At 41.1% G+C, this 27,346-nt stretch overlaps 1 protein-coding gene across 20 annotated transcripts in view; it reads left to right on the forward strand.

Moving 5' to 3' along the window:
* Nucleotides 1–27,346, forward strand: part of foxp1.S (forkhead box P1 S homeolog) — a 629,350-nt gene that overhangs the window by 555,414 nt on the left and 46,590 nt on the right. For all 20 annotated transcript variants that reach the window (XM_018259715.2, XM_018259719.2, XM_018259717.2 and 17 more), the window contains 1 exon segment: nucleotides 14,380–14,484. In XM_018259715.2, coding sequence (XP_018115204.1) covers nucleotides 14,380–14,484 — 105 coding nt within the window.

Consider the following 27,346-nt stretch of genomic DNA (forward strand, 5'->3'; position numbering starts at 1 on the left):
AAAAGCAAGTGGAGCAGCAGCCAATGCTTACAGATTAGTCATTTAGGGTTCCTAACATAGCGACCACCCTTTATAAATTCCATTGACTTTCATTGTCCTTTTATAGATAACCGTTTTGATGTCTGTTTGTAGCTGGTGTCAGACTGTGCTCACAAAGTGTTAAAGTACACAGTTTAGCTTATGTTTTTTTTGTACCTCTCCTTCCCTCCGCTCACCAGCAAGTCACACCTTGTCACTGCTTATCTGCCCCGTGGTTTGTATATCTAATCGAGAGAAAAACAGTCGTGTTTTTAAAGTGGGAGGGGATTTTCCTGCCTGCTACAAGGTGCCATTTAAGCCTTTGTGTTTTTCTTTTCTGAACGTGAGTCAAAGTGATCTTTCAGAGCAGCTGAAATAGGAATAACAGAAACTTCAAAATGTGATCATCAGGCATCAGTGTAGCCTAACTTTGGCCCTGCAAGTTCTCACCAGCCTACAAACTCAAGTATAGTGATGAGTGTCTCCCAGCTGTCCTACACTTTGCACAAACAGAACCTGGGGGTGTAAAGGGTTCAGCCCAGATACAGAGGAGCAATGTCTATCCATGCGAAGTACAGGAATTATCTTATTTATCTTTGAAGACCTCTTGAGTGTTTCACTTTTCTGCATTTCCATTAGAGCTGAAAGGTTACATTGCAGCAATCAAGCCTCCACTATCCCTTCCAGCAGATAAGGACCCCACAGTCACTTTTGTGCACTGAATTAGAGTGCATCTCTACCAGTGAGCAACATGTCATAGGAAGAGTATTGCTCACTGATTCATTATGAGCTGGCTTGGCAGTTGGATGAATATGGAGTATGCCCTCCATATATTGTAGCAAGTTTGTCCTCACACTCACTATTGCATCCTGCAAACAATTTAACTAATGTGCACTTGTAACACTCTCAAATCTGAACATTTCTAAATATTTATGGCTCAGCATTCATTGTTGACATGGGCATTCCAAACCCAGTCAGCAACTTACTAGTCTTTGACCAATACATGGCCAGGGATTGGCCTCCATAAACAAGTAGATCTTTCTCTGTATGACAAGATTAAGTATTAAGAAAGTTCTTTTTTTGGACAGGTAATCAAGCAAGGAGATCTTTGCCCCCACTCCAAAATAGACTGACCCAATGATAGGGCATGTGACGGACCTGAGCAGAACCTTTTGTGGGACACTATGTTCATGGTCAGTGTGGTCTTCATTGTTGGTTGATGGAATGTTCCATCTGGCTCAGTCAGTATCTGAATGAGCAGCAAGGGGCACATACAGTTATGGTCAGAATAATTGCAGTCGACAACACTAACCTGACCAGTCACTGGTTTTGGTAAAAATTATATTTCTACATGGCAAATAATTTACTAGTAGTGCAGTAGAGTAATAGAAAGCCATCAGTCATGGCATGCATGCTTCCGATTCTGTTATTGAACCATTCATTGAGGCTTGTTCTAAATAATAGCAGTTTTTCTAACTAATAATAGCTTGTTACAAATAATAGCAGTGTGGGGTTCAATTAGTGAGCTCATTCATTCTGTGAATAAACAGGAGCCAATTCCGGCCCTTTTTTATGGAAGGAAGGAGCAAATGTTGTGCTGCTGGTTATAGTTTATTTCCCTCTGAAAATCCCTCTGAGTCAAATGGCTCATTCCAGAAGATGAAAGAAGGAGTAAAGTTACCTGTGATACTGTTACAATTAGAAGGTGCCTATGTGAAGCTAATCTATCAGCAAGAAGCCCCCTCAAAGTACCATTGTTGAAACATAAGATGTGCTGAAGAGCTTACAATTTGCCAGAGAACACACTGACTGGCCTAAAGAGAAATGGCGCAACATTTTGTGGACTGATGAAAACAGGATGTTCTTTTTGGCTCTATTGGCCACAGACAGTTTGTCAGATGACCCCCAACACTGAATTGAAGTCACAGTACAGAGTGAAGCACAAGCATCATGATATGGGGATGTTTCTCATACTGTGGTGTTGGGACTATTTATTTCATAGCAGGGATCATGGATCAATTTCAATACATCAAAATACTTGAAGAGCTCATGTTGCCTTATGCCCAAGAGGAAAAGTCCTTGAAACAAGACAATGAGCCCAAACTCACCAGTAAATGAGCAACATCTTGGTTCCACACCAACAAGACTGACGTTATGGAGGAGCCCAATCCCAGGACCTTAACCCAATAAAGAAAACTTGTGGTTGATGTCAAAAATGCTGTTTGTGAGGCAATAGCAAGAAATGCAGAATAATTGTGGAATGTTACAGGTGCCTGAAGTTGGTGGAGCTCAGAAACACTGATTATACAACTCCATTTTAGTTCAGTCATTCAAAGGAAAGCAAAGTCTTGAAATATTTTTCAGTTAATACAGTGAATGTTTCAGTTTGTAAAGAAGAATGCAGACATTGCAATTTTTCGGAACAGCTTAATATTCCATTTTCTGAATTTTCTCTAAAGGATTTCACACAAATGTTATCAATTTTTCTTCCATGGTTTGATTTGGAATAAAATATGGTGTTTCCAATGTATCACAATAAAAGCTATTATATATATATATATACTGCTATTATTCTGAACACAACTGTAGATTTCCTAGGGCTGTGATTACTGTTTTTAGGAGTAATGTCAAGGGTTCTGAAGAGCAGCATCTGAGGGTTGGAAGAGTAGAGAGGTGTCAAAGTAGAGCAATAGGGCTACTGTAGGACAAAATGGAGTCAGTAGAGCAAGATAGTAACAATAACACTTCATATTCTTGTTGCCAAGATGGAGCTCTTTCTGAAATTGTCAAAAGATGCTGAAAGTTGCAGTTCATCTTTTACTTAAAAGCAATAGACCAAACAAAGTCTCATGTATTTAGCTGCAGTTTGAACAGAAGGGCAACAAGAGAGGAGAGTGTATCATGGCAGCTTCGGAGCTCAACAGGCTCTGCATAAATACGACTGATGGGTTTTGGTTCCCCTTTTTTCACGCCGGCTCTTCTCTCCTACTTTCAATAAATAAAATAACAATTACGAATCGCCGCGTTTGCATCAATGAAAACATTAGCAAGAGCTCTGGGGTTTGGCGCACAGCAATCTGTTAAGGAGATAAATAATCTGATTTGGCGTGACACTCCTACTCCACTCTCTAATTTGTCTTACACAAGGAAAATCATAATTAAATCATTCAGGGTAAGCCCTTGAGTGTAGAGGAGGGGAGGGATGGAGAAAAATAAATCCACCCAGTTTGGAAACGATTGCTGTTCAAAACCGAGCCTTTCCCTGCCGCGCTGCACTATAGTATTTGTCAATATTCAGTGCTGCTGCGGAGGGGAATATTACTGTATTATTGCTCTGGTGAGTTCTGTGTCTCAAACGGATACTTCCCCATCCAGCCACTAGCACTGTCTTCATTAACACTCTGCTGCACTTGCCTTTTGCTTGCTTTCATTTCTTTTTCCCTTTTCCTCTCTCTCTGGGAAATACTGTTAGGTGTGTGGAAACAAGGTGCCGGGTAGCTTGCAAGCTATGTATCATGTAGTTAGTATTGTACAGATAGGCATTATTATCTATTATCCCACTGTTACTATAGGCACCATCTCTCCCTACTATACCTGTTATCCCACAGTCACACTCCCTTCCCAGAGACTATTATCCACTGTTACTATAGGCACCATCTCTCCCTACTATACCTGTTATCCCACAGTCACACTCCCTTCCCAGAGACTATTATCCCACTGTTACTATAGACACCATCTCTCCCTACTATACCTGTTATCCCACAGTCACACTCCCTTCCCAGAGACTATTATCCACTGTTACTATAGACACCATCTCTCCCTACTATACCTGTTATCCCACAGTCACACTCCCTTCCCAGAGACTATTATCCCACTGTTACTATAGACACATCTCTCCCTACTATACCTGTTATCCCACAGTCACACTAGCTTCCCAGAGACTATTATCCCACTGTTACTATAGACACCATCTCTCCCTACTATACCTGTTATCCCACAGTCACACTCCCTTCCCAGAGACTATTATCCACTGTTACTATAGGCACCATCTCTCCCTACTATACCTGCTATCTCACAGTCACACTCCCTTCCCAGAGACTATTATCCACTGTTACTATAGACACCATCTCTCCCTACTATACCTGTTATCCCACAGTCACACTCCCTTCCCAGAGACTATTATCCCACTGTTACTATAGACACATCTCTCCCTACTATACCTGTTATCCCACAGTCACACTAGCTTCCCAGAGACTATTATCCCACTGTTACTATAGACACATCTCTCCCTACTATACCTGTTATCCCACAGTCACACTAGCTTCCCAGAGACTATTATCCCACTGTTACTATAGACACATCTCTCCCTACTATACCTGCTATCCCACAGTCACACTCCCTTCCCAGAGACTATTATCCCACTGTTACTATAGACACCATCTCTCCCTACTATACCTGCTATCCCACAGTCACACTCCCTTCCCAGAGACTATTATCCACTGTTACTATAGACACCATCTCTCCCTACTATACCTGCTATCCCACAGTCAGTCACAATCCCTTCCCAGAGACTATTATCCACTGTTACTATAGGCACCATCTCTCCCTACTATACCTGCTATCCCACAGTCACACTCCCTTCCCAGAGACTATTATCCACTGTTACTATAGACACCATCTCTCCCTACTATACCTGCTATCCCACAGTCACACTCCCTTCCCAGAGACTATTATCCCACTGTTACTATAGACACATCTCTCCCTACTATACCTGTTATCCCACAGTCACACTAGCTTCCCAGAGACTATTATCCCACTGTTACTATAGACACCATCTCTCCCTACTATACCTGTTATCCCACAGTCACACTCCCTTCCCAGAGACTATTATCCCACTGTTACTATAGACACATCTCTCCCTACTATACCTGCTATCCCACAGTCACACTCCCTTCCCAGAGACTATTATCCCACTGTTACTATAGACACCATCTCTCCCTACTATACCTGCTATCCCACAGTCACACTCCCTTCCCAGAGACTATTATCCACTGTTACTATAGACACCATCTCTCCCTACTATACCTGCTATCCCACAGTCAGTCACAATCCCTTCCCAGAGACTATTTTCCACTGTTACTATAGGCACCATCTCTCCCTACTATACCTGCTATCCCACAGTCACACTCCCTTCCCAGAGACTATTATCCCACTGTTACTATAGACACCATCTCTCCCTACTATACCTGCTATCCCACAGTCACATTCCCTTCCCAGAGACTATTATCCACTGTTAATATAGGCACCATCTCTCCCTACTATACCTGCTATCCAACAGGCACACTCCCTTCCCAGAGACTATTATCCACTGTTACTATAGACACCATCTCTCCCTACTATACCTGCTATCCCACAGTCACACTCCCTTCCCAGAGACTATTATCCACTGTTACTATAGGCACCATCTCTCCCTACTATACCTGCTATCCAACAGGCACACTCCCTTCCCAGAGACTATTATCCACTGTTACTATAGACACCATCTCTCCCTACTATACCTGCTATCCCACAGTCACACTCTCTTCCCAGAGACTATTATCCCACTGTTACTATAGGCACATCTCTCCCTACTATACCTGCTATCCCACAGTCACACTCCCTTCCCAGAGACTAGTATCCACTGTTACTATAGGCACCATCTCTCCCTACTATACCTGCTATCCCACAGTCACATTCCCTTCCCAGAGACTATTATCCACTGTTACTATAGGCACCATCTCTCCCTACTATACCTGCTATCCCACAGTCACATTCCCTTCCCAGAGACTATTATCCCACTGTTACTATAGGCACATCTCTCCCTACTATACCTGCTATCCCACAGTCACACTCCCTTCCCAGAGACTAGTATCCCACTGTTACTATAGACACCATCTCTCCCTACTATACCTGCTATCCCACAGTCACATTCCCTTCCCAGAGACTATTATCCACTGTTACTATAGACACCATCTCTCCCTACTATACCTGCTATCCCACAGTCACACTCCCTTCCCAGAGACTATTATCCCACTGTTACTACAGGCACCATCTCTCCCTACTATACCTGCTATCCCACAGTCACACTCCCTTCCCAGAGACTATTATCCCACTGTTACTATAGGCACCATCTCTCCCTACTATACCTGCTATCCCACAGTCACACTCCCTTCCCAGAGACTATTATCCCACTGTTACTACAGGCACCATCTCTCCCTACTATACCTGCTATCCCACAGTCACACTCCCTTCCCAGAGACTATTATCCCACTGTTACTATAGGCACCATCTCTCCCTACTATACCTGCTATCCCACAGTCACACTCCCTTCCCAGAGACTATTATCCCACTGTTACTACAGGCACCATCTCTCCCTACTATACCTGCTATCCCACAGTCACACTCCCTTCCCAGAGACTATTATCCCACTGTTACTATAGGTACCATCTCTCCCTACTATACCTGCTATCCCACAGTCACACTCCCTTCCCAGAGACTATTATCCCACTGTTACTATAGGCACCATCTCTCCCTACTATACCTGCTATCCCACAGTCACACTCCCTTCCCAGAGACTATTATCCCACTGTTACTACAGGCACCATCTCTCCCTACTATACCTGCTATCCCACAGTCACACTCCCTTCCCAGAGACTATTATCCCACTGTTACTATAGGCACCATCTCTCCCTACTATACCTGCTATCCCACAGTCACACTCCCTTCCCAGAGACTATTATCCCACTGTTACTACAGGCACCATCTCTCCCTACTATACCTGCTATCCCACAGTCACACTCCCTTCCCAGAGACTATTATCCCACTGTTACTATAGGCACCATCTCTCCCTACTATACCTGCTATCCCACAGTCACACTCCCTTCCCAGAGACTATTATCCCACTGTTACTATAGGCACCATCTCTCCCTACTATACCTGCTATCCCACAGTCACACTCCCTTCCCAGAGACTATTATCCCACTGTTACTACAGGCACCATCTCTCCCTACTATACCTGCTATCCCACAGTCACACTCCCTTCCCAGAGACTATTATCCCACTGTTACTATAGGCACCATCTCTCCCTACTATACCTGCTATCCCACAGTCACACTCCCTTCCCTGAGACTATTATCCACTGTTACTATAGGCACCATCTCTCCCTACTATACCTGCTATCCCACAGTCACACTCCCTTCCCAGAGACTATTATCCCACTGTTACTACAGGCACCATCTCTCCCTACTATACCTGCTATCCCACAGTCACACTCCCTTCCCAGAGACTATTATCCCACTGTTACTATAGACACCATCTCTCCCTACTATACCTGCTATCCCACAGTCACACTCCCTTCCCAGAGACTATTATCCCACTGTTACTATAGGCACCATCTCTCCCTACTATACCTGCTATCCCACAGTCACACTCCCTTCCCTGAGACTATTATCCACTGTTACTATAGGCACCATCTCTCCCTACTATACCTGCTATCCCACAGTCACACTCCCTTCCCAGAGACTATTATCCCACTGTTACTACAGGCACCATCTCTCCCTACTATACCTGCTATCCCACAGTCACACTCCCTTCCCAGAGACTATTATCCCACTGTTACTATAGACACCATCTCTCCCTACTATACCTGCTATCCCACAGTCACACTCCCTTCCCAGAGACTATTATCCCACTGTTACTATAGACACCATCTCTCCCTACTATACCTGCTATCCCACAGTCACACTCCCTTCCCAGAGACTATTATCCACTGTTACTATAGGCACCATCTCTCCCTACTATACCTACTATCCCACAGTCACACTCCCTTCCCAGAGACTATTATCCACTGTTACTATAGGCACCATCTCTCCCTACTATACCTACTATCCCACAGTCACACTCCCTTCCCAGAGACTATTATCCCACTGTTACTATAGGCACCATCTCTCCCTACTATACCTGCTATCCCACAGTCACACTCCCTTCCCAGAGACTATTATCCCACTGTTACTATAGGCACCATCTCTCCCTACTATACCTGCTATCCCACAGTCACACTCCCTTCCCAGAGACTATTATCCCACTGTTACTATAGACACCATCTCTCCCTACTATACCTGCTATCTCACAGTCACACTCCCTTCCCAGAGACTATTATCCACTGTAACTGTCTCTCTCTACTCTTATTGTTTTCCAGAAAGGTAACATAACAGGGTTGGAATGCTTCGGGGTGACAAAGTAAAGGACATCGTCAAAGTTTTTAAACATAGAAGTTTGGAAAGTGCTTAGTTTGCTGACGTTACAGTTTTCCTTAGAACTTCTTCTTCTTCTTGTGATTTTCTTCCTTGTTTGTTTTTTGTGCAGTCTTAGCTGGTTCAGGAGGAATGATTCTCCTCTCAAGCCAACCTATCAGCAGATTAGAAAGTACTGTGTTTTTTTTTTCCTGATTAGTTTGGATGTTCTGCCCGTGTTATTTTGTCCATTAATCTAAAAAGCCAAGGTCGTTAGCCTGTGTTTTAAATAAATATTTCTCATAACAGTTAATCCATCCAGATTGTGCGGCTTTTAGCCTGGCTAATGATTAAGCCCATATAGAAAACATATAGGAGCTGTTTGTAGGGAAGTTCCGTTTGAACTGACTCTGTGTAAACAGAGAGAAATGTCTTTGTAGTGACGTGAGGTTTCCTGACAGAGACGTCTCATGTTCATGTTGAACTGCACCTGTTTGGTTACCCAAGTGTTACAAGGGGAAGAGAAGGGGGAACAAGACATGTTATTTCACACTGTAGTTTTACAAAAGAATGAAACGGAGATTTAAAATGAAAATATTAGCAGTAGACTGCCTAGAGTTGAGATCTTTTTTTCAGTGCATTGACCGTAGCAGCCGGAGGCGAAACTATTTACAGTGCTGTCCCTGTGAACGTAACAGACTGCCGTATGGACGCAGACACTAAACAAGCTGGACGAATCTTGGCGGCAAGAGCCTGGGGGACTGGCCTATATTAACGCCACCTGTGAAGGGGAAATTGTGTTCTGTGCTTGAATTACATCTGCGAGAGCCCATCGCAAACGTTAAACACAAAAAGAAAATTAGAGAGCAGGGGATTTGTACTCTAGTCAATGCGATGCTCGAAACCTTACCAAAAATCCCATAGGGAAAGTAGACCCTGTGTTACTGGCAGGCCAACAAGATACGGTGCCAATTAGCGGCAGCATTGGGGGATTTTAGGGGTTTTCTTTTATAGGCCAAGTCAGGGTTTCAAGAAAATTGCAATTCATTTCAGTTTCATAATGCAGCACATCTTTGTTACTCACTGATATCTCCAACATTGTGTGGCTCAAACATCCACTAAAAGAAATCTTTTTCTTTGACATTAGGCTTATGTACTAAACTTGGTATTAAAGGAGAAGGAAAGGCGCTCTTTGCTTGTATACTAAACTGGTCATTTTGCGGCTAACGGGGAAATCTGTAGAACTTGGTGTTAAAGGAGAAGGAAAGGCGCTCTTTACTTGTATACTAAACTGGTCATTTTGCGGCCAACGGGAAATATTTGGAACTTGGTATTAAAGGAGAAGGAAAGGCTCTCTTTACTTGTATACTAAACTAGTCATTTTGCGGCCAACGGGGAAATCGTTAGAACTTGGTGTTAAAGGAGAAGGAAAGGCGCTCTTTACTTGTATACTAAACTGGTCATTTTGCGGCCAACGGGAAATATTTGGAACTTGGTATTAAAGGAGAAGGAAAGGCGCTCTTTACTTGTATACTAAACTAGTCATTTTGTGGCCAACGGGGAAATCGTTAGAACTTGGTGTTAAAGGAGAAGGAAAGGCGCTCTTTACTTGTATACTAAACTGGTCATTTCGTGGCCAACGGGGAAATATTTGGAACTTGGTATTAAAGGAGAAGGAAAGGCGCTCTTTACTTGGGGGTGCCAAAAGTTAGGCACCCCCAAGTGATTGTACTTACCACATACCCCAGGCCGGTCACCCTATCAACAAAACATTGCACCGGCCAAGGATCACTTCTTCTACTTCTTTCACTGGACTTTGGAAGGTAAAGGTATAGGATCCCTTATCCGGAAACCCAATATCCAGAAAGCTCCGAATTACTCCCATAGACTCCATTTTATCCAAATAATCCAAATTTTTAAAAATGATTTCCTTTTTCTCTGTAATAATAAAACAGTAACTTGTACTTGATCCCAACTCAGATATAATTAATCCTTATTGGAAGCAAAACCAGCCTATTGGGTTTATTTAATGTTTATATGACTTTCTAGTAGACATAAGGCATGAAGACCCAAATTACGGAAAGATCCGTTATCCGGAAAACCCCAGGTCCAAAGCATTCTGGATAACAGGTCCCATACCTGTACTTTAACAAAATCTAATTTTCTGGTTATTGGATTCAGCTTCAGTTAATTTCCACTTCATTTTTTTTTTACACTTTTCTATTTTTACTATTTTGTAACTGTATTTGTATTCAATTTTGTCTGACTTTTTGTTGAAAAATGTAGGCTTTTCTAGATGTTCTATTTGAAGCCATGCTTAATCTAAATAAAAAAGCTTCTTATCAAAATAGCAAAAAATCTATATCAAATAGCAAAAAATCTATATAATAAGCTTCTTATCAAAATTATTTAAGTTATATAAAAGTATTGGGATTTCAGTACCATTTTACATTTTCAGTTTCATTTCCATTTCTTTACAGTTAACTGTTTATAAATAGGACCTTATTATAATACAGGAATAAAATCTGGTGACGTTTGCAGCGGATAATTCCCATAATCAACTCATTTTAGTTTTATTCTTTGTGAGTGGAAATATTTTTTTTTTACACATACTAAAATATTGGCAGACAGTTTGCAGTTTGGGTGCTGCTCTGTATCCTAGGTGGGTAGAAGGGTGCCTTCATAGAAAAGGAACTGAATCTACAACCTGCTGGAGCATAAAATCACAGTATCACAATGAGGAAGAATTTCTTGATACATGAAAACAAACAATTCCCACAGTTGCAAATCCATTCTTGTTTTTATTTATACCGTAAAAATAATATTTCATATAGTTGCATAATAAAACCGCTATAGAAAAGACTGTGTTGATGATGATGATGATGATGGAGGAGGAGGACGCCACCACCATGCCAATTGCAATATGGCGGCTTTTCTATTTGACTGTATAAATGTACCAAAAAGCTTTCACACGGGTAATATTTTTTCTTTAATACTTTGGTTTTTTTTGGAAGGGGGCAGAACTACGCGAGCGCTTTTACCTGCGTTGGCATTCGTTCCGATGCATCGCAGGTGTCGCATCTGATGCTCCGAAACTAAGGTAAGTAATAGGAATGTCGGACGTTGTCGCTGCATGCATTCAACACAACTGTTGGATGGGAACGCTGTCTTCATCGGAAAGTCGTGTCACATCGGCATTCGTCAGCGTCTGACATTGCCTTAGATTCGGCGCATTCGATGTGACGCCTGCGATTCATCGCCGGGCGACTAATCTCCCCGAATCTGACCGTGTGCCCTGACCCTTCGAGTTTGCTCTTGCCCTGTTTTGAAGCATGCAACACACTTCCCAAGGCACTGAAGATCTTGTTGGGAAATGAAATTACTAAACCAATTATCCCTTTAAAACCCTGACACACAAGATTGCCTAACCCTCCATATGTTTGTGTAAACACGGCAAGATAAACGAACGCAGATTTTATTGGCGTTTTCCATAGGCTCTTGAAAGTACAAAGGTTGCATGGCTTATTTCTGTTTGTTAGGTGTGGCTCCAGTTAATTTGCTGTGTGTTATAAAGCAGATGTCACGCTAACAGGCTGAACCCAACCTTTTTATCCTTAGGATTTTTACTGAAAAACTCAGAAGAGCTGAGAGCTTATTCTAGATTATTATGGGTCAGGGCACACGAGCAGATTCGGGGAGATTAGTCGCGCCATCGACAAATCTCCTCTTCTTTGGGGCGACAATCTCCCTGAACTGCCTGCCCTCCACCGGCTAAAATGAAAATCGTCTTTGGAAAAGCAGCGGCGATTCGTTTTCTGAAGTCCCCGAAGTTTCCTCGTGAGATTCTATAATTCTGTCCAGAACAGTCGCAACAAGGCCATTGGATTTTCCTTGATGGCTCATATTCTCTGGCCTTGAAATGCTCCCGGAAATAGACGGTTTCTCTGCACAACTTGAGTAAAGATTCTTTTTTTTGCTTCTTCTTTTCCTCTTGCTTAAATATGGTTCATCAGTTGCCGGGTTGCAACAATAACTTGTCTCTTAACATCGCATGTTCTGGATCAAAGCATCTTATGACTTGGATCAGAGCAGCGAAATCATTTATTTATTGATTGGAAGCTCAGTCAAGGTTTAACCCTTTGGCTGCAAAACCCGCTTCGTTTCAGGAGGTGACTAAGTGCCGTACTAAATAAGCCAGAGTTATACTTAGCAGTGTTGGAGGACACAATGGAGATTAAAGACAACTAAGCTTGAATTTCTATGTGTCTGAAATTATGTAGGGGCATCTCTATAAGTTCATGTGCCGAAGGCCGTAGCAAACACTGTGCCTTCTGGGCTTTGGGAGTTTTAAATATTTTCCCTTGTCCTCATCGTCTCATTGTTTTTTTTTTACTATAAAATCGAACTTTTTGTTGAAAAAACCAAAAATTTTCAGAATTTATTAAACCCTGAGGGTGTTAAAAGTCTGAATTAAAAGTTATTCCAACTCAGACCTACTGAGTTCATATAGAAGTCAATGGGAGAATATATCCTGAGTTTCATGCAATAATCCGAAGATTTCATGGTTTTCGGGCGTCAAATCCAAAAAATTGGTATGATTCATATTTTTTTTACGATCTTATCAAGTTTTTCCCGCTCAGGAAATTTTCTGAAAAATGGATTGATAAATAAGGGGAAAAAATCTGTGGAGATTTGGTCGGACTATTTTACCAAAAATTATCAGAAATTTTCAGGTTTTGATTCTCTGTGTGCTTCCTCTTGCCTTAATGGCCTCTATTGTAAATACTGCCTTGAGCACTAAAGCTGGCCATAGAAGTTATATATTTCATTATCGTAAGACCAAGCTTATCTTATCTCAATCATTTAAATGTACGATTTGTCCATTAACTGAAAAGACCAGGAAAACTGAGGGCAGCTGCCTGATTGGCCCTGCAAACAACTGGACAATGGATACATTTCACAGTGAATGATGAAAATCTTCTAACCTGCCCGATTGATTTTCTGACCAATGTCGGAGGTAAAATCGTTAGATGCACCATCGCTCAGTGCCCGCTTACTAGGGATGCACCGAATCCACTATTTAGGATTTGGCCGAACCCCTGAATCCTTCCTGAAAGATTCAGCCTAATCCGAATCCTAATTTGCATATGCAAATTTAACACAAGTAAATACCCCTAAACCGTAAATTACCCCTTGTTGCAGAGTCAGCACAGTGGAGCTCACGGAGGCCATCTTTAGCCAATTCGGTAATCTCAGCATATCAGCGATTGCGCAGTTGAAGCATTTTCCTGGTTCAATACAACTGTGCATGCACTGAAAGTGAAGGAAATTACCGAAGCGCCGGAAGAAGACCCGAAGTTTACCAAAGCGGCTAAAGATGGCCCCCATGAGCTCCGCTGACTCTGCAACAAGGGGTAATTACCGTCTTAGAGGCATTCAATTGTTTTAATTCCTGTGCTGAGGGGAGCAGGGAGTTATGGAGGGTAGGGGGTTTTATTAGAAGGGGGGTTTAGTTCTCCTTTAAGAATATATGGTTTTGCCATGTAAGGATTTCCTAGGATCCATGTCCTTCTCCAAACTTTAAAGGGCCGTTAGGTCACAGGTCAAAAAGTAAAGATTTCCGTAATTACAAAATGTCAAATCGTTTGCAAAGTGTGGTGCATAAAACTGATACTGTTTATAAAGCCGACAAGGTTTTTTTTTTTTTTTAAAAGGGGGAAATCCAGAGAAATGCTCAAAAATAATATAAATTTCCCCTAACTAAAGAAAATAATTATTTGTATAATTTTTAGAATACATTCATTCAAAGGGTTCAATTTGTGTCCCGCGCTCTTCTCTCCACTGGTCCATCACGCAGCCTGAACCAGAGAACATGCAAAGTTGGCTTTTAAAAACAATTAAAGTTGCTGTAAATTAATTTTTTTGTTTATTTTTAAAATGGTATTGTTTAGAGCTTTTGGTTGGGGTTTTCATTAATAATGTAAAAAACCTTTATTGAGCCTGCTTATGTTTGAGACTGTGCTCCTGCGTTCTCTCCGGGAATTGTTATGTAGAATGGTCGGTAATATTGCGAATCTGCTTCCCTTTTTAGCTCATCCCACGAGGAATACACGCACAACCATCCTTTATATGGACACGGCGTGTGCAAGTGGCCGGGCTGCGAAACTATATGTGAAGATTTCCCATCATTTCTAAAGTAAGTCCTGATATTTGATCATACAGTGCGCTGATTTCATTACATCTGATCGAAGTACAGGGATGGGATCCGTTATCTGGAAACCCGTTATCCAGAATGTTCAGAATTACGGAAAGGCTGTCTCCCCTTGACTCCGTTATAATCAAATAATCCAACTTTTTAAAAATGATTTCCTTTTTCTCAGTAATAATAAAACTAGGGATGCACCGAATCCAGGATTTGGTTCGACCAGGATTTGGCCTTTTTCAGCAGGATTCATCTTCGGCCGAATCCTTCTGCCCGGCCGAACCAAATCCGAATTCTAATTTGCATATGTAAATTAGGGAGAGGGGAGGGAAATCCGTGACTTTTTGCCACAAAACAAGGAAGTCAAATTTTTTCCCCTTCCCATCCCTAATTTGCATATGCAAATTAGGATTTGATTCAGTATTCGGCCAAATCTTTCACAAAGGATTCGGGGTTCAGCTGAATCCAAAGTAGTGGATTCGGTGCATCCCTAAATAAAACAGTAGCTTGTACTTGATCCCAACTAAGATATAATTAATCCTTATTGTTAGCAGAACCAGCCTATTGGGTTTATTTAATGTTTATATGATTTTCTAGTAGACTTAAGGTATGGAGATCCAAATTACAGAAAGATCCGTTATCCGGAAAACACCAGGTCCCAAGCATTCTGGATTATAGGTCCCTTACCTATACACTTTAAGGAAAGAAAAACTAAACAAATGACATTCTAATATTTGCATTGGGAATATATGATTCTCCAGCCTCTCATACATAAATGCACATGTCCAGGGTAGGTAAGTTTTATGCTTTCATATTGCACTATGGAAACAGTATGGCAGCTCTCACTTATGGGTGCACATATCCAGAGGAGGAATGTTCTTTGCAGGCTCTAAGCCATTCTGTGTGTTTGTTGGGAAAAAAGGCCTACTTATTGATACTACTGTATGTCTGTGTATCAGGTTAAAGAGGTGGTTCACTGTTAAATTAACTTTTAGTATCTTAGAGAATGGCCAGCTTTTCAATTGGTCTTCATTATTTATAGTTTTTTAATTATTTGCCTTCTTCTTTTGACTCTTTCCCGCTCTCAAATGGGGTCAATGACCCCATCTAAAAAGCAAATGCTCTGTAAGGCTACAAATATATTGTTATTGTTACTTTGTATTACTCATCTTTCTATTCAGGCCTCTCCTATTCATATTCCAGCCTCTTATTCAAATTAGTGCATGGTTGCTAGGGTAATTTGGACCCTAGCAACCAGATGGCTGAAATTGTAAACTGGAGAGCTGCTGAATAAAAAGTGAAATAAGTCAAAAACCACAAATAATAAAAAATGAAAACCAATTGCAAATTGTCTCAGAATATCACTCTCTACATCATACTAAAGTTTAACTTGAATGTGAACACCCCCTTTAAATACCAATTCACAGGCAGGTAACAATGGAACATGATAATAGATACTTGTATGCCATAGTTGTCAGAAAGGGAAGGGTCTCTGATCCCACGGCTGCTGTTATCTAACAAGTGGGCATTCCAGAGTTGAAATGCTCTATGTTCAAGTGTTTGAAAATTTCGTAATCTTTGTTTCGCGTGCGACATTCCAAAAATGCATGGCCGGAACAATGAGGCTCATTCTGCCATTTTAAGTAAGATTTGGACAGTTTGTTCTCCTGTAGCTTTCAGTTAAAAGGAACGTTATTCTGACACTTGTAAACTCTATTTGACATATTTTTCTTTTTAAACCATACACGGTCTGATTTGCAGACTGTACACTAGAATATGTATATAGGTATAAGTGTTGCATGCTCCAGCACAGTGATCCCCAACCAGTAACTCGTGAGTAACATGTTGCTCTCCAACCCCTTGGATGTTGCTTTCAGTGTCCTCAATGCAGGTGATTATTTTTGAATTCCAGGCTTGGAGGCAAAATTTTGTTGCATAAAAACCAGGTGCACTGCCAAATAGAGTCTCTTGTAGCTGCCAGTCCACACAGGGGCTACCAAATGGCCAATCACAACCCTTATTTGGCACCCCAAGGTAGAATCCTGTGCAGAACCAATTTCTAAGACTCGAACCGCAACCCACATATTTACCCACTTTGATCCGCTACCCGACCCGACCCCGCAACTGCCTAATCTGCAACCCACAGACCACCATGAAACAGGAAGTGGTGTTACTGCAGACCGGAAGTGACATCATCAAACATGCGGGGACAGAAACACGTTTTGTAAAATATAGACAATAGTACATAAGATAAGAAACTTAGATGTGACCCACAGACCCGCATCTATACCCGCACCTGAAAATCCTCCCCTCCTTCCACAGGGTGGCCGCTTTTTTTGCGGGTAACCCGCTGCAGGACTCTACCCCAAGGACATTTTTTTCATGCTTGTGTTGCTCCCCAAATCTTTTTACATTTGAATGTGGCTCACAGGTGAAAAAGGTTGGGGACTCCTGCTCTAGCACAACACTTTTTTTCCAGGAGGTCTTGTAAATTGTCTGCACACCCCAGTCCCCCAGCCAGCTGCCATCTTTCATTTATATACTCTTATATACTATTCATTTATTGACTTATATATGACTTATATATGCCTACCTCTTCACTGGCATCAGTGTTTGGCAAGTCAGGCTTGGGTATATAAGTGACGGCACAACTGGTAAGTTTGGATTCCCAGTGGGATTGGGTGGGTTAGGACTGGTGCATCACTAATAGATATATAGTATATAGTAGGGTTGATTCCTTGTACCAAGCTACAGAATTTGTTTGCTGTGATTACTAGTGAAAATTGTAGCTAAATCTTTGTGATATACAGTGACTCTGTACCAAAGCCTGGTGCAACTACAGTCTGAGCTCAGCAGCAAACAGCCACTAGTTTCTCTGTACAATTAGGGGGTCATTTACTAAACTCCGAAATGCAAAAAAATTTGTGATTTTGTTTCTTATCAAATCGGACATTTAAAAAAGAATCACATCTTTTTTGAAATTTATTAAACCCAGAGGATGGAAAGTCCGAATCAGAAAATCCGGCATCTCAGACCTGTCGAGGTTGCATATAAGTCAATGGGAAAAGTCCCAATGAGTTTTAGATGTGCGCTGGGTTTTGTGCAATACCCCGAAGTTTTTGGAGTTTTTGATTGAAAGATCCGGAAAAATTGTGAAAATTGCATGAAATATCCAAAAAAAAACGTGCAAATCTGATTTTTTCCCATGAAGCAAATTTCCAAGAAAATGTAATAATAAATAAGCGTAAAAAAAACAGAGCGGATTTGATCGGAGTTTGTAGCATAAAATATTGAGATAAATTCGGACTTTGATAAATAACCCCCATAAAGTGTTTGTTTAATAGGTGGAGATTTGTTTTCTTGAAGAACGAAGAAGTGCTAATTATTGAAAAGCTAAATGTACAAAATTTTGCATGAAAAAGTGCAAGAAGAATGGGCTCCTTTTCTTCAAGCAAATTCTACAGAAATGCGCGATTAATAAATTGCCTTTCTAAAACATTCAAGAAGTTCCCCTTCTGTGCAGTTTCTGAGGGGACGTGTTGGAGCTTTCCAATGTTTTCACAAGTGTTTTTATCTTGGTAACATCTTGTTTACTTTCCTTGCCTGCCTAAAACTACTTGGAACATGTTAAGAAAACATTTCAAAAAGTTCCTACAAAGAGGCTTTTGTTGAGCAGCGAGTTTGTGCCGTGCAGCTCACAAAGGTGTTAACTTTCAACCCCTTAAGCACTTCCACATGAAATTCCAGAACCGATGTTTGTGGTTTTGGAAAAACAACGTGTGTGTTAAAGAAACCAGGTATGGGCTAATGCGCGATGAAGTGGGGCCCGGAAATAGTAAATTGCTTCAAACGCATTAATTGCGCTCATTTGCATGCCAGGAAAATGTAATAAAGGAACCTATGGGGCAGCACCCATAATCTCCCTTTATTAATAGACAATAGAAATGTAAAGGAGGCTTTTTATTTATTCTATACCAGTCCCATTCAGATCTCTCTAACTTGAAGGGTTGCTATAACTTTATTAATATTATTATTTCTAAAACTCAATCAATCAACCAACTTAACAGTTTAGACATACTCGAGAAAGACTAGTGAAGCCTATTCTTTTGTGGAGATAAAATGTATAATTAATGTCTGGGGGGCAAAATTATAGGAACCCACCATTGTTTATATAATTGCTTCCCAAAATCCCGGGCTGGTGCTCCTTTTAGCTGAAACCTACACCTACTACTGTAGACCAAACTGCCATCTTTATCTTCTCCTTGGACCCTTTCTTGTCCAGGAGGCATCTAAACTGAAACACAAATAATTCACCATCTGGTTTTTGGTGGACTTTCACCAATTTTATTAGCCGGGCTCCCTTCGAAAGTCTAAAGATTACAGTCAATCACGAGAGGGAGTTCTTCTCAAAATCATCCTAGCTATAAAAACAGATGCTCCTCACATTGCCTCCTTTTAATAGATTTGGACAAAAAAAAAAATCATAAAGCTGAAATTGAGCACATTACAGAAGAACAGTGGCAAAAGGAAGATTTTTAGTTGATTTGGCTTTATTTCGATTCAGTATTAATTTAATAAAGAATAATCCTAACACACAGACTGACAGAGTACGAGAGAATCTCTTGGTGGCCCCAGTCTGGGACAATTCATACTAATCCAATCCATTTATTTCACCTATTAGCCTTTGTAAACTCTAAACCATTTTTAAGTTTCTCCATCTAATTGTTGTAAGAGTGAACACTGATTGTCAGGGTTCTCTGGTGGGCCCTAGGAGGCTCAGGCAGACGCTGTTCTTTGCAAGTGGTGACTAGGGTTGCCACCCGGCCTAGCCGCTAAAATACCTGCCAAGGCCGGTGCCGGTATTACAAATTTACCGGCAATATAGCTGCCGGTAAATTTGTAATACGATCAAAAGGAGCCCTCGGCCTGCCGCCAATCCCCTGCAACTTACCTTTTTTTTTTTTTTTCCTCTTCTAGCGTCCTGGGTCTCTGTCGCGTGGCCCTGCCCCTTTTGACATCATGCCCCACCCCTTTTGACGCACACCCCGCCCATTTGAGGCCCAGCAGCCGGTAAAATTTTTTATAAAAGGTGGCAACCCTAGTGGTGACCCCTATCTTAAAGGATAAGGAACGGCTTGGTGTACTTGGGCCAAATGTTAGGCACCCCAAATGATTGTATTGACTTACCTGAAACCCAGGCCGGTGCTCCTATCAGCAGAAAACTGCAACGGCCGGGGTTATACCAGTGAGCACCACGGAACGATCCTCTTCCATCTTCCTCTTTATTCGCGCTGCTGTGAAAACCGGAGCTTTAACTAAAAAGTTGCCTATTTCGTTCAACTGCGTATGCGCTTGCCCTGGGAAATTTGAAGAAAGAAGATCGCTCCGTCTGATGAACATGAAGATAAATATATCTCAGAAGGTATAGCATAGTCTGCATACAATTTAATAGCAACACAATTCTTTTTAGCAGCTTATGTGCTTAAGCATAAATGTTCTACAGCAGAAATGTCAAACTTGTGTTACAGTAGCGTGTTCTACTCCCTGCAACCTCATTCAACTGGAGGGAACAAGAGCCTGACATACCTGCTTTAAATGAACTTTCCCTAAGGCTTCACCGCTGCTTTAATCTGGCCCAAATAAGCTCTCACCACCGAAGGAACGTTTAGAATCCTACACTCTTGGGTTTTTTTGGTGTTGTTTTTATTAAAACCTTAAAAGTATTGCACAGCACACACCAATAAACTAGGCTTCTGTGAATATTAGTAGTTCACACTTTAGTGAAGATTTTGAAAAGATATCAGGGGGCTGTTTTGTCAGTTCAATAAAGAAAAAAAAATCTTTTGTGTCTGTGAACTCAAGTTTAAGAATATTCAGTGGAAGTTCTGGACATAAAGGTCAAAGTGACCTAAATACCACAGTGCCCTCTAGTGCTGGATGATGATGTGAAAAGAAATGTAAAGTATGAGCTCAAAGCTGACTGCACAAACGTCTCTAACCAGCTTACGGGGTTACAAGGCCAGGACGGTGTGTTGGTAACAAGCAAGTTCCTCGAATGGTTCTGAGTAAGTGAGTTGGCATTGACGTTTGGTTGGGCGCCAGTCATCGAGCCTTCATTGAGGTGAACTTCAGAGACCTCCCTAGCATGCTCCTCACGTCTTCTAAACATTTCCGGAGTGTAATTAGAAAGTATTAATAGAGAAGACAGGGATCATCTTCACACTTTTTTTTTAATTTTTTTTTTATTGACACTGTTGACCATGTTACCGCTACATCTCGATGCTAAAAAATTTATTGTTGCCTGTGGTGTCACAAAAGACTGAGACAGCAATTTCGCCATTCAATAAAAGTAGTTAAAAACCTTTTAGAAAATCCATAATTTTGATTGCTGGTACTTCATAAATGTATAAATGGTACTTTTTAGCTGTCTCTTTAGGGAAAAATGAGTTTTATCACCTGCGCTACCTGGGTTAATGAAATTGTGTGTTGGAGTTTGGCCAGAAGATGAGATGAGATCATTCCAATGCATTAATTCTGTATATTTTATCTTTGGGCTAATGATAAACCGGCAGATTGCAGGTGGAGCAAAAACTCCTAAAATTGCCCCCTGCTGTTTTCTATTGACTGGAATGAGTTGCACCTGAATGGCACTAGAACTTTTTATGTTGGGAGGTGAAATTTTGAGTGTTTTTTCCCCCCACCCGTGGGTGCTATTAGCCTTAGTGTGGGAAACTCTGTATTGTCTCTTGCAGGTTTCTCTGCTCTTGTGATTTTTTAATTTTGTGCAACAGCCGGAGAACCTGGTGACCTTAAAACGTCCTGCAAGCCAAAATAAACAATGGAGTGTCCGTTGGTGCCTCACAGAGGAATTTACTTGCTTCAAATTACAGTTGCAATTCCTGTGCAGAACTTCAAAAAAAACAAAAAAAAAAATAGCTAGGTCTGTTCTGAAATTTGAAAATAATCCCTCAAACTGTTTCTTTTTTAACTTCTTTCCGTGCCCTTTACATGCCTCTCGTTGTCCTTACATCAAAAAGATCTACCAGCTCTAAATCCAGTGGCATCATGTTTTTTCTGTCTTTGAATCAGGATCTTCTTAATAGTTATGATGATTTATTTATCCCCCATCTCTTTTTTTTTTTTTTATTTGGTGTGTGCCGTGTGTTATTTAAAAAGTGGAACCGGTGTTGGCGTAGGTGACATCTGTCAAACAGAAGGCTTTGCTTCTCCGTTTTTTCTTTGCTTGACTTTGAGTCGAATTCTCCCTGTGCTCCTTTCTATAGAGAAAAACAAGGGGCTGCATTGTTCTCTGAACTGCTCGGTGCTATTGAAGAATGTTTTTCAGATGTTGTGTTAACTCTTCCTGGAACTTGAAAGGCTGTCAAGATGGCTTGTTGTTTAGAAATCTTTGTTGCATACATGTATATATTTATATATCGGTGTGCGTTGATTGTAATGGTCTGCCATTCCCAGGTTATTGCACTTTTCTTTAAAATATGTCCTGCTCTCTTTGGGTCTTGGCACACAGGTAGAGTCGCCCATCAACAAATCTCCTCTTCTTTAGGGCGACTAATCTCCCCGAAACTGCCTTCCACTGGCTAAAATGCAAATCGCCGGCGGGATGGCACTTGGAGCGATTTATTTTCCGAAGTCGCCGAAAGTTGCCTGATGAGGAAACTTCGTGCGACTTCGGAAAACGAATTGCTCAGAGTTCCATTCTGCCGGCTATTTACGTTTTAGCCAGGGGGAAGACAGGGGAGGCAGTTTGGGGAGTTTAATCACCCCGAAGAAGAGGAGATTTGTTGCCAGGCGACTAATCTTCCTGAATCTGCCTGTGTGTCCTGACCCTCAACAGAATTGTACAAGAAAGTCTCTGAAGGTTCAGATAAGGGTTTTTGTTGCATTAGGGTCTTTTTTGGGAGTCATTGCCTGTCCTTTGCCAAGATATGAATTTGGATCCATCAGTCTGAAAAGCTTCAAAAACATTATTGAAGGTTGAGAATTAGTGATGGGCGAATTTATTTGCCAGGCGTAAATTTGCAGCGAATTCACGCTATTCGCCGCCAGCAAAAAAATTTGCGCACAAAAATTAGAATGTGCACCGGCATCCAAATGAGATGGCCACAGGCGATTAGAGAATTTTCCCAAATTCGCAAATTTTCTGGCGAAGAAAAACTGACCAAATTCGCTCATCACTATTGAGAATTACATGGTTACCCCCCCCCAGTTTGGGTTGGATCACAACAATTTGAGGGCAGACTTCTCAATATTGATAAATTCTTGATAATATGATAAATTCTTATATATATATATATATATATCACAAGAAATTTCTCTAGGTTTCTTTTAATGTCTGCTATTTGTTGCTTGATTATTCTCCCCCATAGGCGACAACATTTTTTGTCTTAACATTTGTTATGTAATATATAGGTATGGCATCTATAATCCAGAATCCAGATCACCATACTTTAATTCCATTACAAAAAAGATACATGCTTTCTGGATAAGGGATCCCATACCAGTGGATAAAGTATAGGTATGAGATCTCTTATTCGAAAAACCCTTTTATCCAGCATGCTTTGAATTAATCAAGTCCGTTGAAGCAAATCATTCTAATTTTTAAAAAAGTATTTTGCTTTTTTTGACTGTAATAATAAAATCGTGGCTTCTACTAGATGGAAACTAAGCGGCATGAGTTCATAGTAATGATAAAACAATCCTATTGGGTTTATTTAATATTTAAATATTTTTTCGTTAAGCAGACTTAAGGTTTGGAGATCCAAATTAAGGAGAGTCCCAAGCAAAACCAATCCTATACTTGTGCATCTAAATATACACATTATAAACATTAGAATTACTATACTGGTATGGGACCTGTTATCCGGAATGTAAAAGACCAGGGGTTTTCCGGATAATAGATCTTTCTATCATTTGGATCTTCATACCGTAAATCTACTAGAAAATCATATAAACATTAAATAAACCCAATAGGCTGGTTTTGCTTCCAATGAGGATTAATTATATCTTAGTTGGGATCAAGTACAAGCTACTGTTTTATTATTACAGAGAAAAAGGAAATTGTTTTGAAAAATTTGGATAGAATGGAGTCAATGGGAGGCGGCCTTTCTCTAATTCAGAGCATTCTGGATAACAGTTTCTGGTTAACGGATCCCATACCTGTACCAATAAGAGAAGAGTCTCCCCATTATATATATAATCCGGGGTGTAACTACAGAGGAAGCAGACCCTGCGGCTGCAGGGGGCCCCAGGAGGTATAGGGTCCCCACGAGACCCTAATTCATATACAATTTCAATAGATTTGGTAAAACAAGTCAAGATCTAGATATTTTCGGAGCCGGCAAAATAATTTGCTGTGGGTCCCAGTAATATCTAGTTACGCCAACTGTATGTAATATAAATTATATATCGTATTGTAATATGTGTATGAATATCTTTTAATAGTTCTGTTCTTAGTGAATGTTAATAGTAGATATATACCAGTAAACCCCCGATTCTCTAAAGAATCGTTAATGAAAGAATGGTAACAACAGTGAGGCAGCAAAATGCGATGGGTGCTGATTCACTCGGCATCCCCAGGCAGCAACTGGCGACGCTAATTTGTGGGGATGTAGAGTGAATCTGTGCCTATTGCTTGTTATTACCTATCTGCTATTAGAATTCTTAAATTTTGAGTTTATTGGTAGTAAAGTGTTACTGAAAAATTTCTTTATAAACAACATTTTTTGTGAAAATGTTCTCCTGTCCTTGAATGAGTTCTCCCTGGTGAGCTGTACTTAAAATCTTGACTTTAACATCAGATGAACGCTGCACTCTTGAAAATGCAACATAAAGTTGACCATGACCAAACACAGGCTCAGATAGGTAAATGCCGACTTTATCCAATGTTTGTCCTTGTGATTTGTTGATTGTCATGGCAAATGCAGCCTTAATGGGGAATTGTCGTCGTTTAAGTTTAAAAGGTAATTCCTGGTCAGAACTGGTAAGGTCAATTCTGGGAATCAAAACAGTATCACCGCTATGGGATCCTGTAAGCACTTCTGCCTTGATAACATTTTGTCTCATGCTCTTCACAACCAACCGTGTACCGTTACATAAACCTTGCTTAGTGTTAGGGTAGGGGCACACGGCGCGATTTCGCCGCGATTCTGCGCTGGGCGAGTTGTCGCTGCGTTTTTTAAGCCGAAATAGCTTTGCTAACTTTGGCACTGGCGTCAATGCAAATCGCTGCGAAATCGCTGCGCTAATTCACACGCGGCGATTCTTTTTCTACTGTCGCCCGGAAACGCTCAGCGAGGCAACTTCGGACGACAATAGAAAACGAATCGCCGCGTGTGAATTAGCGCAGCGATTTTGCCGCGATTTGCATTGACGCCAGCGCCAAAGTTAGCAAAGCTATTTCGGCTTAAAAAACGCAGCGACAACTCGCTTAGCGCAGAATCGCGGCGAAATCGCGCCGTGTGCCCCTACCCTTAAGGTTTCTTAACAGCATGACTATTGTTCCTACTTTGAGTATAAGATTGTGTTGTGGTAATCCAGCATTGTTGATAGTGTTTAAATATTCTAATGGGAAGTTAAGTTTCTCACTTTCGTCTTCAGAATCAATACAGTCAGTACTCAGAAAGACACAGCTTTGTCCAGGAAGTAATGCAATCACTTGGTTGTTTATCATGTCAACATCAATATTTTTTGGAGATAATATAGCCCGTTTTGCTAAAAATGGCCACCCACGCAGGTACGCAACCGGTTCCCCTCCTAGAGTGACGCTAGCGCCGCCATTAGACAAACTTGCAAAGGAGTAGCAAGATGGCCGACGCTTATACAGACTTTAGTGGGCGGATGACAAACTCGCAGAGGAGTAGCAAGATGGCCGACGCTTATACAGACTTTAGTGGGCGGATTTGGCAGTGGGCGGATGACAAAGTCGCAGAGGAGTAGCAAGATGGCCGACGCTTATACAGACTTTCGTGCAGGTACGCAACCGGTTCCCCTCCTAGAGTGACGCTAGCGCCGCCATTAGACAAACTTGCAAAGGAGTAGCAAGATGGCCGATGCTTATACAGACTTTAGTGGGCGGATGACAAACTCGCAGAGGAGTAGCAAGATGGCCGACGCTTATACAGACTTTAGTGGGCGGATTTGGCAGTGGGCGGATGACAAAGTCGCAGAGGAGTAGCAAGATGGCCGACGCTTATACAGACTTTCGTGCAGGTACGCAACCGGTTCCCCTAGTGTGACGGTGAGCGCATCTGCCTCCCTAGATCCTAACCTTCCAGCGGTCGCCGCCTGAGTGAGCAGGAAAGAAGAGGCGGCGGGAGGCAGAAGGAGACGGTGAGCGCATCTGCCTCCCTAGATCCTAACCTTCCAGCGCATCTGCCTCCCCGATCCTAACCTGTTCTGATCCTAACCTTCCAGCACATCTGCTAATCGAAGGCCGCATCTATGTCTTTCGGCTGAAGTTGCGCGCGCATCTCATAGATCCTAACCGAAGTTGCGTGCGCATCTGCCTCCCCTCCACTCGGGACATAGATAGGCCTTCGGTTAGTATATAGGATATATAAATTACAGATCAAGGGAGTTAACTAGAAGTCTGGTTGTTTCCTATGTGCCACAAAGCTTTCACATTTGCATTTTTTGGAGATTTACGCCCGATTTCCTAGTCTTTCCTGACGTCGCTGCATTTTCACAGGCTTTTTATTTCAGCAGTGTTTCAGTGGGTTCTATTAGAGGCTATTTGAATATTTCATTTCCTATTTAATTATGCACCGTGACTCTCAGTGTCATTATAAAAAAAAAAAAGTGTCTAATGTAACAAAGGATGAAAAGAATCATCAAGCAGTGTGTCCAAAAGGAAATATTCCAAAGCGTGTCACGTATGGCCGTAACATCTCTAATTTGAAATCCATTGCATTCATCTTCAGTTAAAGCTTAAGGATCCTACCTTTACCTGCTTGCCTTTGCTGGGCGCTCTCCAGGTTATGGGATTTTTTTTAGTTCATATATTAATAAATAGTAAAGGCAGAAATTATCTTTTTTAACAATCTTCAAAAAATCTAAAATTCATTAAGTCCGATTTTATCAACATTTACTGCTACAAATTCCGTTCAAATCCGTTCGGGGTTATTACGCTTATTTATTATTAGATTTTCCCGACAATTTGCTTTACGACAAAAAAAAATCAGATTTTCACCATCTTTTTTAGAATTTTCACCGAAAACTTTTTTTTGCCAGAAAACTTCTGGGTATTGCACAAAAACCAGAGCACATCCAAAAATCATCGGGACTTCTCCCATTGACTTATATGCAACCTCGACAGGTCTGAGATTCCGGATTTTCTAATTCAGACTATTCCATCCTCAGGGTTTAATAAATTCCGAAAAAATTGTGATTTTTTTAAAAGTCAGATTTTATTTTAAAAAATCCCTAATTTTTCAGGATTTTTGCATTTGGAGTTTAGTAAATAACCTAAGTATATAAAATGCTTTTTTTGAATAGATGATAACTTTTATCATCTTTTATTAAAAATTGTCTTAGACTGAAACATGATGTCATGCATTTAAATCTTATTTTAACTTTCTATTGAAAAATAATTTATCATTTGCAACAGTGATCATATTAAACAAATTTTCTTTGCAAATATGGCATTTTGATTCGCTGGAAGGAAAACTAATAGATGCCGATTGTCCCACTGAATTTCTCAAAAACTGTGTGAGCAAATGTTTCATGCATACGTTTTAAAAATTTTGTGCGCAAATTGCGGGCGGGAATGCAAAATATAAAAAAAATCGGAAAACGTTTAAAACTCTGATTGGATTAAAAATGATCCAGTAAGATCAGC

The sequence above is a fragment of the Xenopus laevis genome, chromosome 4S (genome assembly GCF_017654675.1).
Source record: "Xenopus laevis strain J_2021 chromosome 4S, Xenopus_laevis_v10.1, whole genome shotgun sequence".
Taxonomy (NCBI): domain Eukaryota; kingdom Metazoa; phylum Chordata; class Amphibia; order Anura; family Pipidae; genus Xenopus; species Xenopus laevis.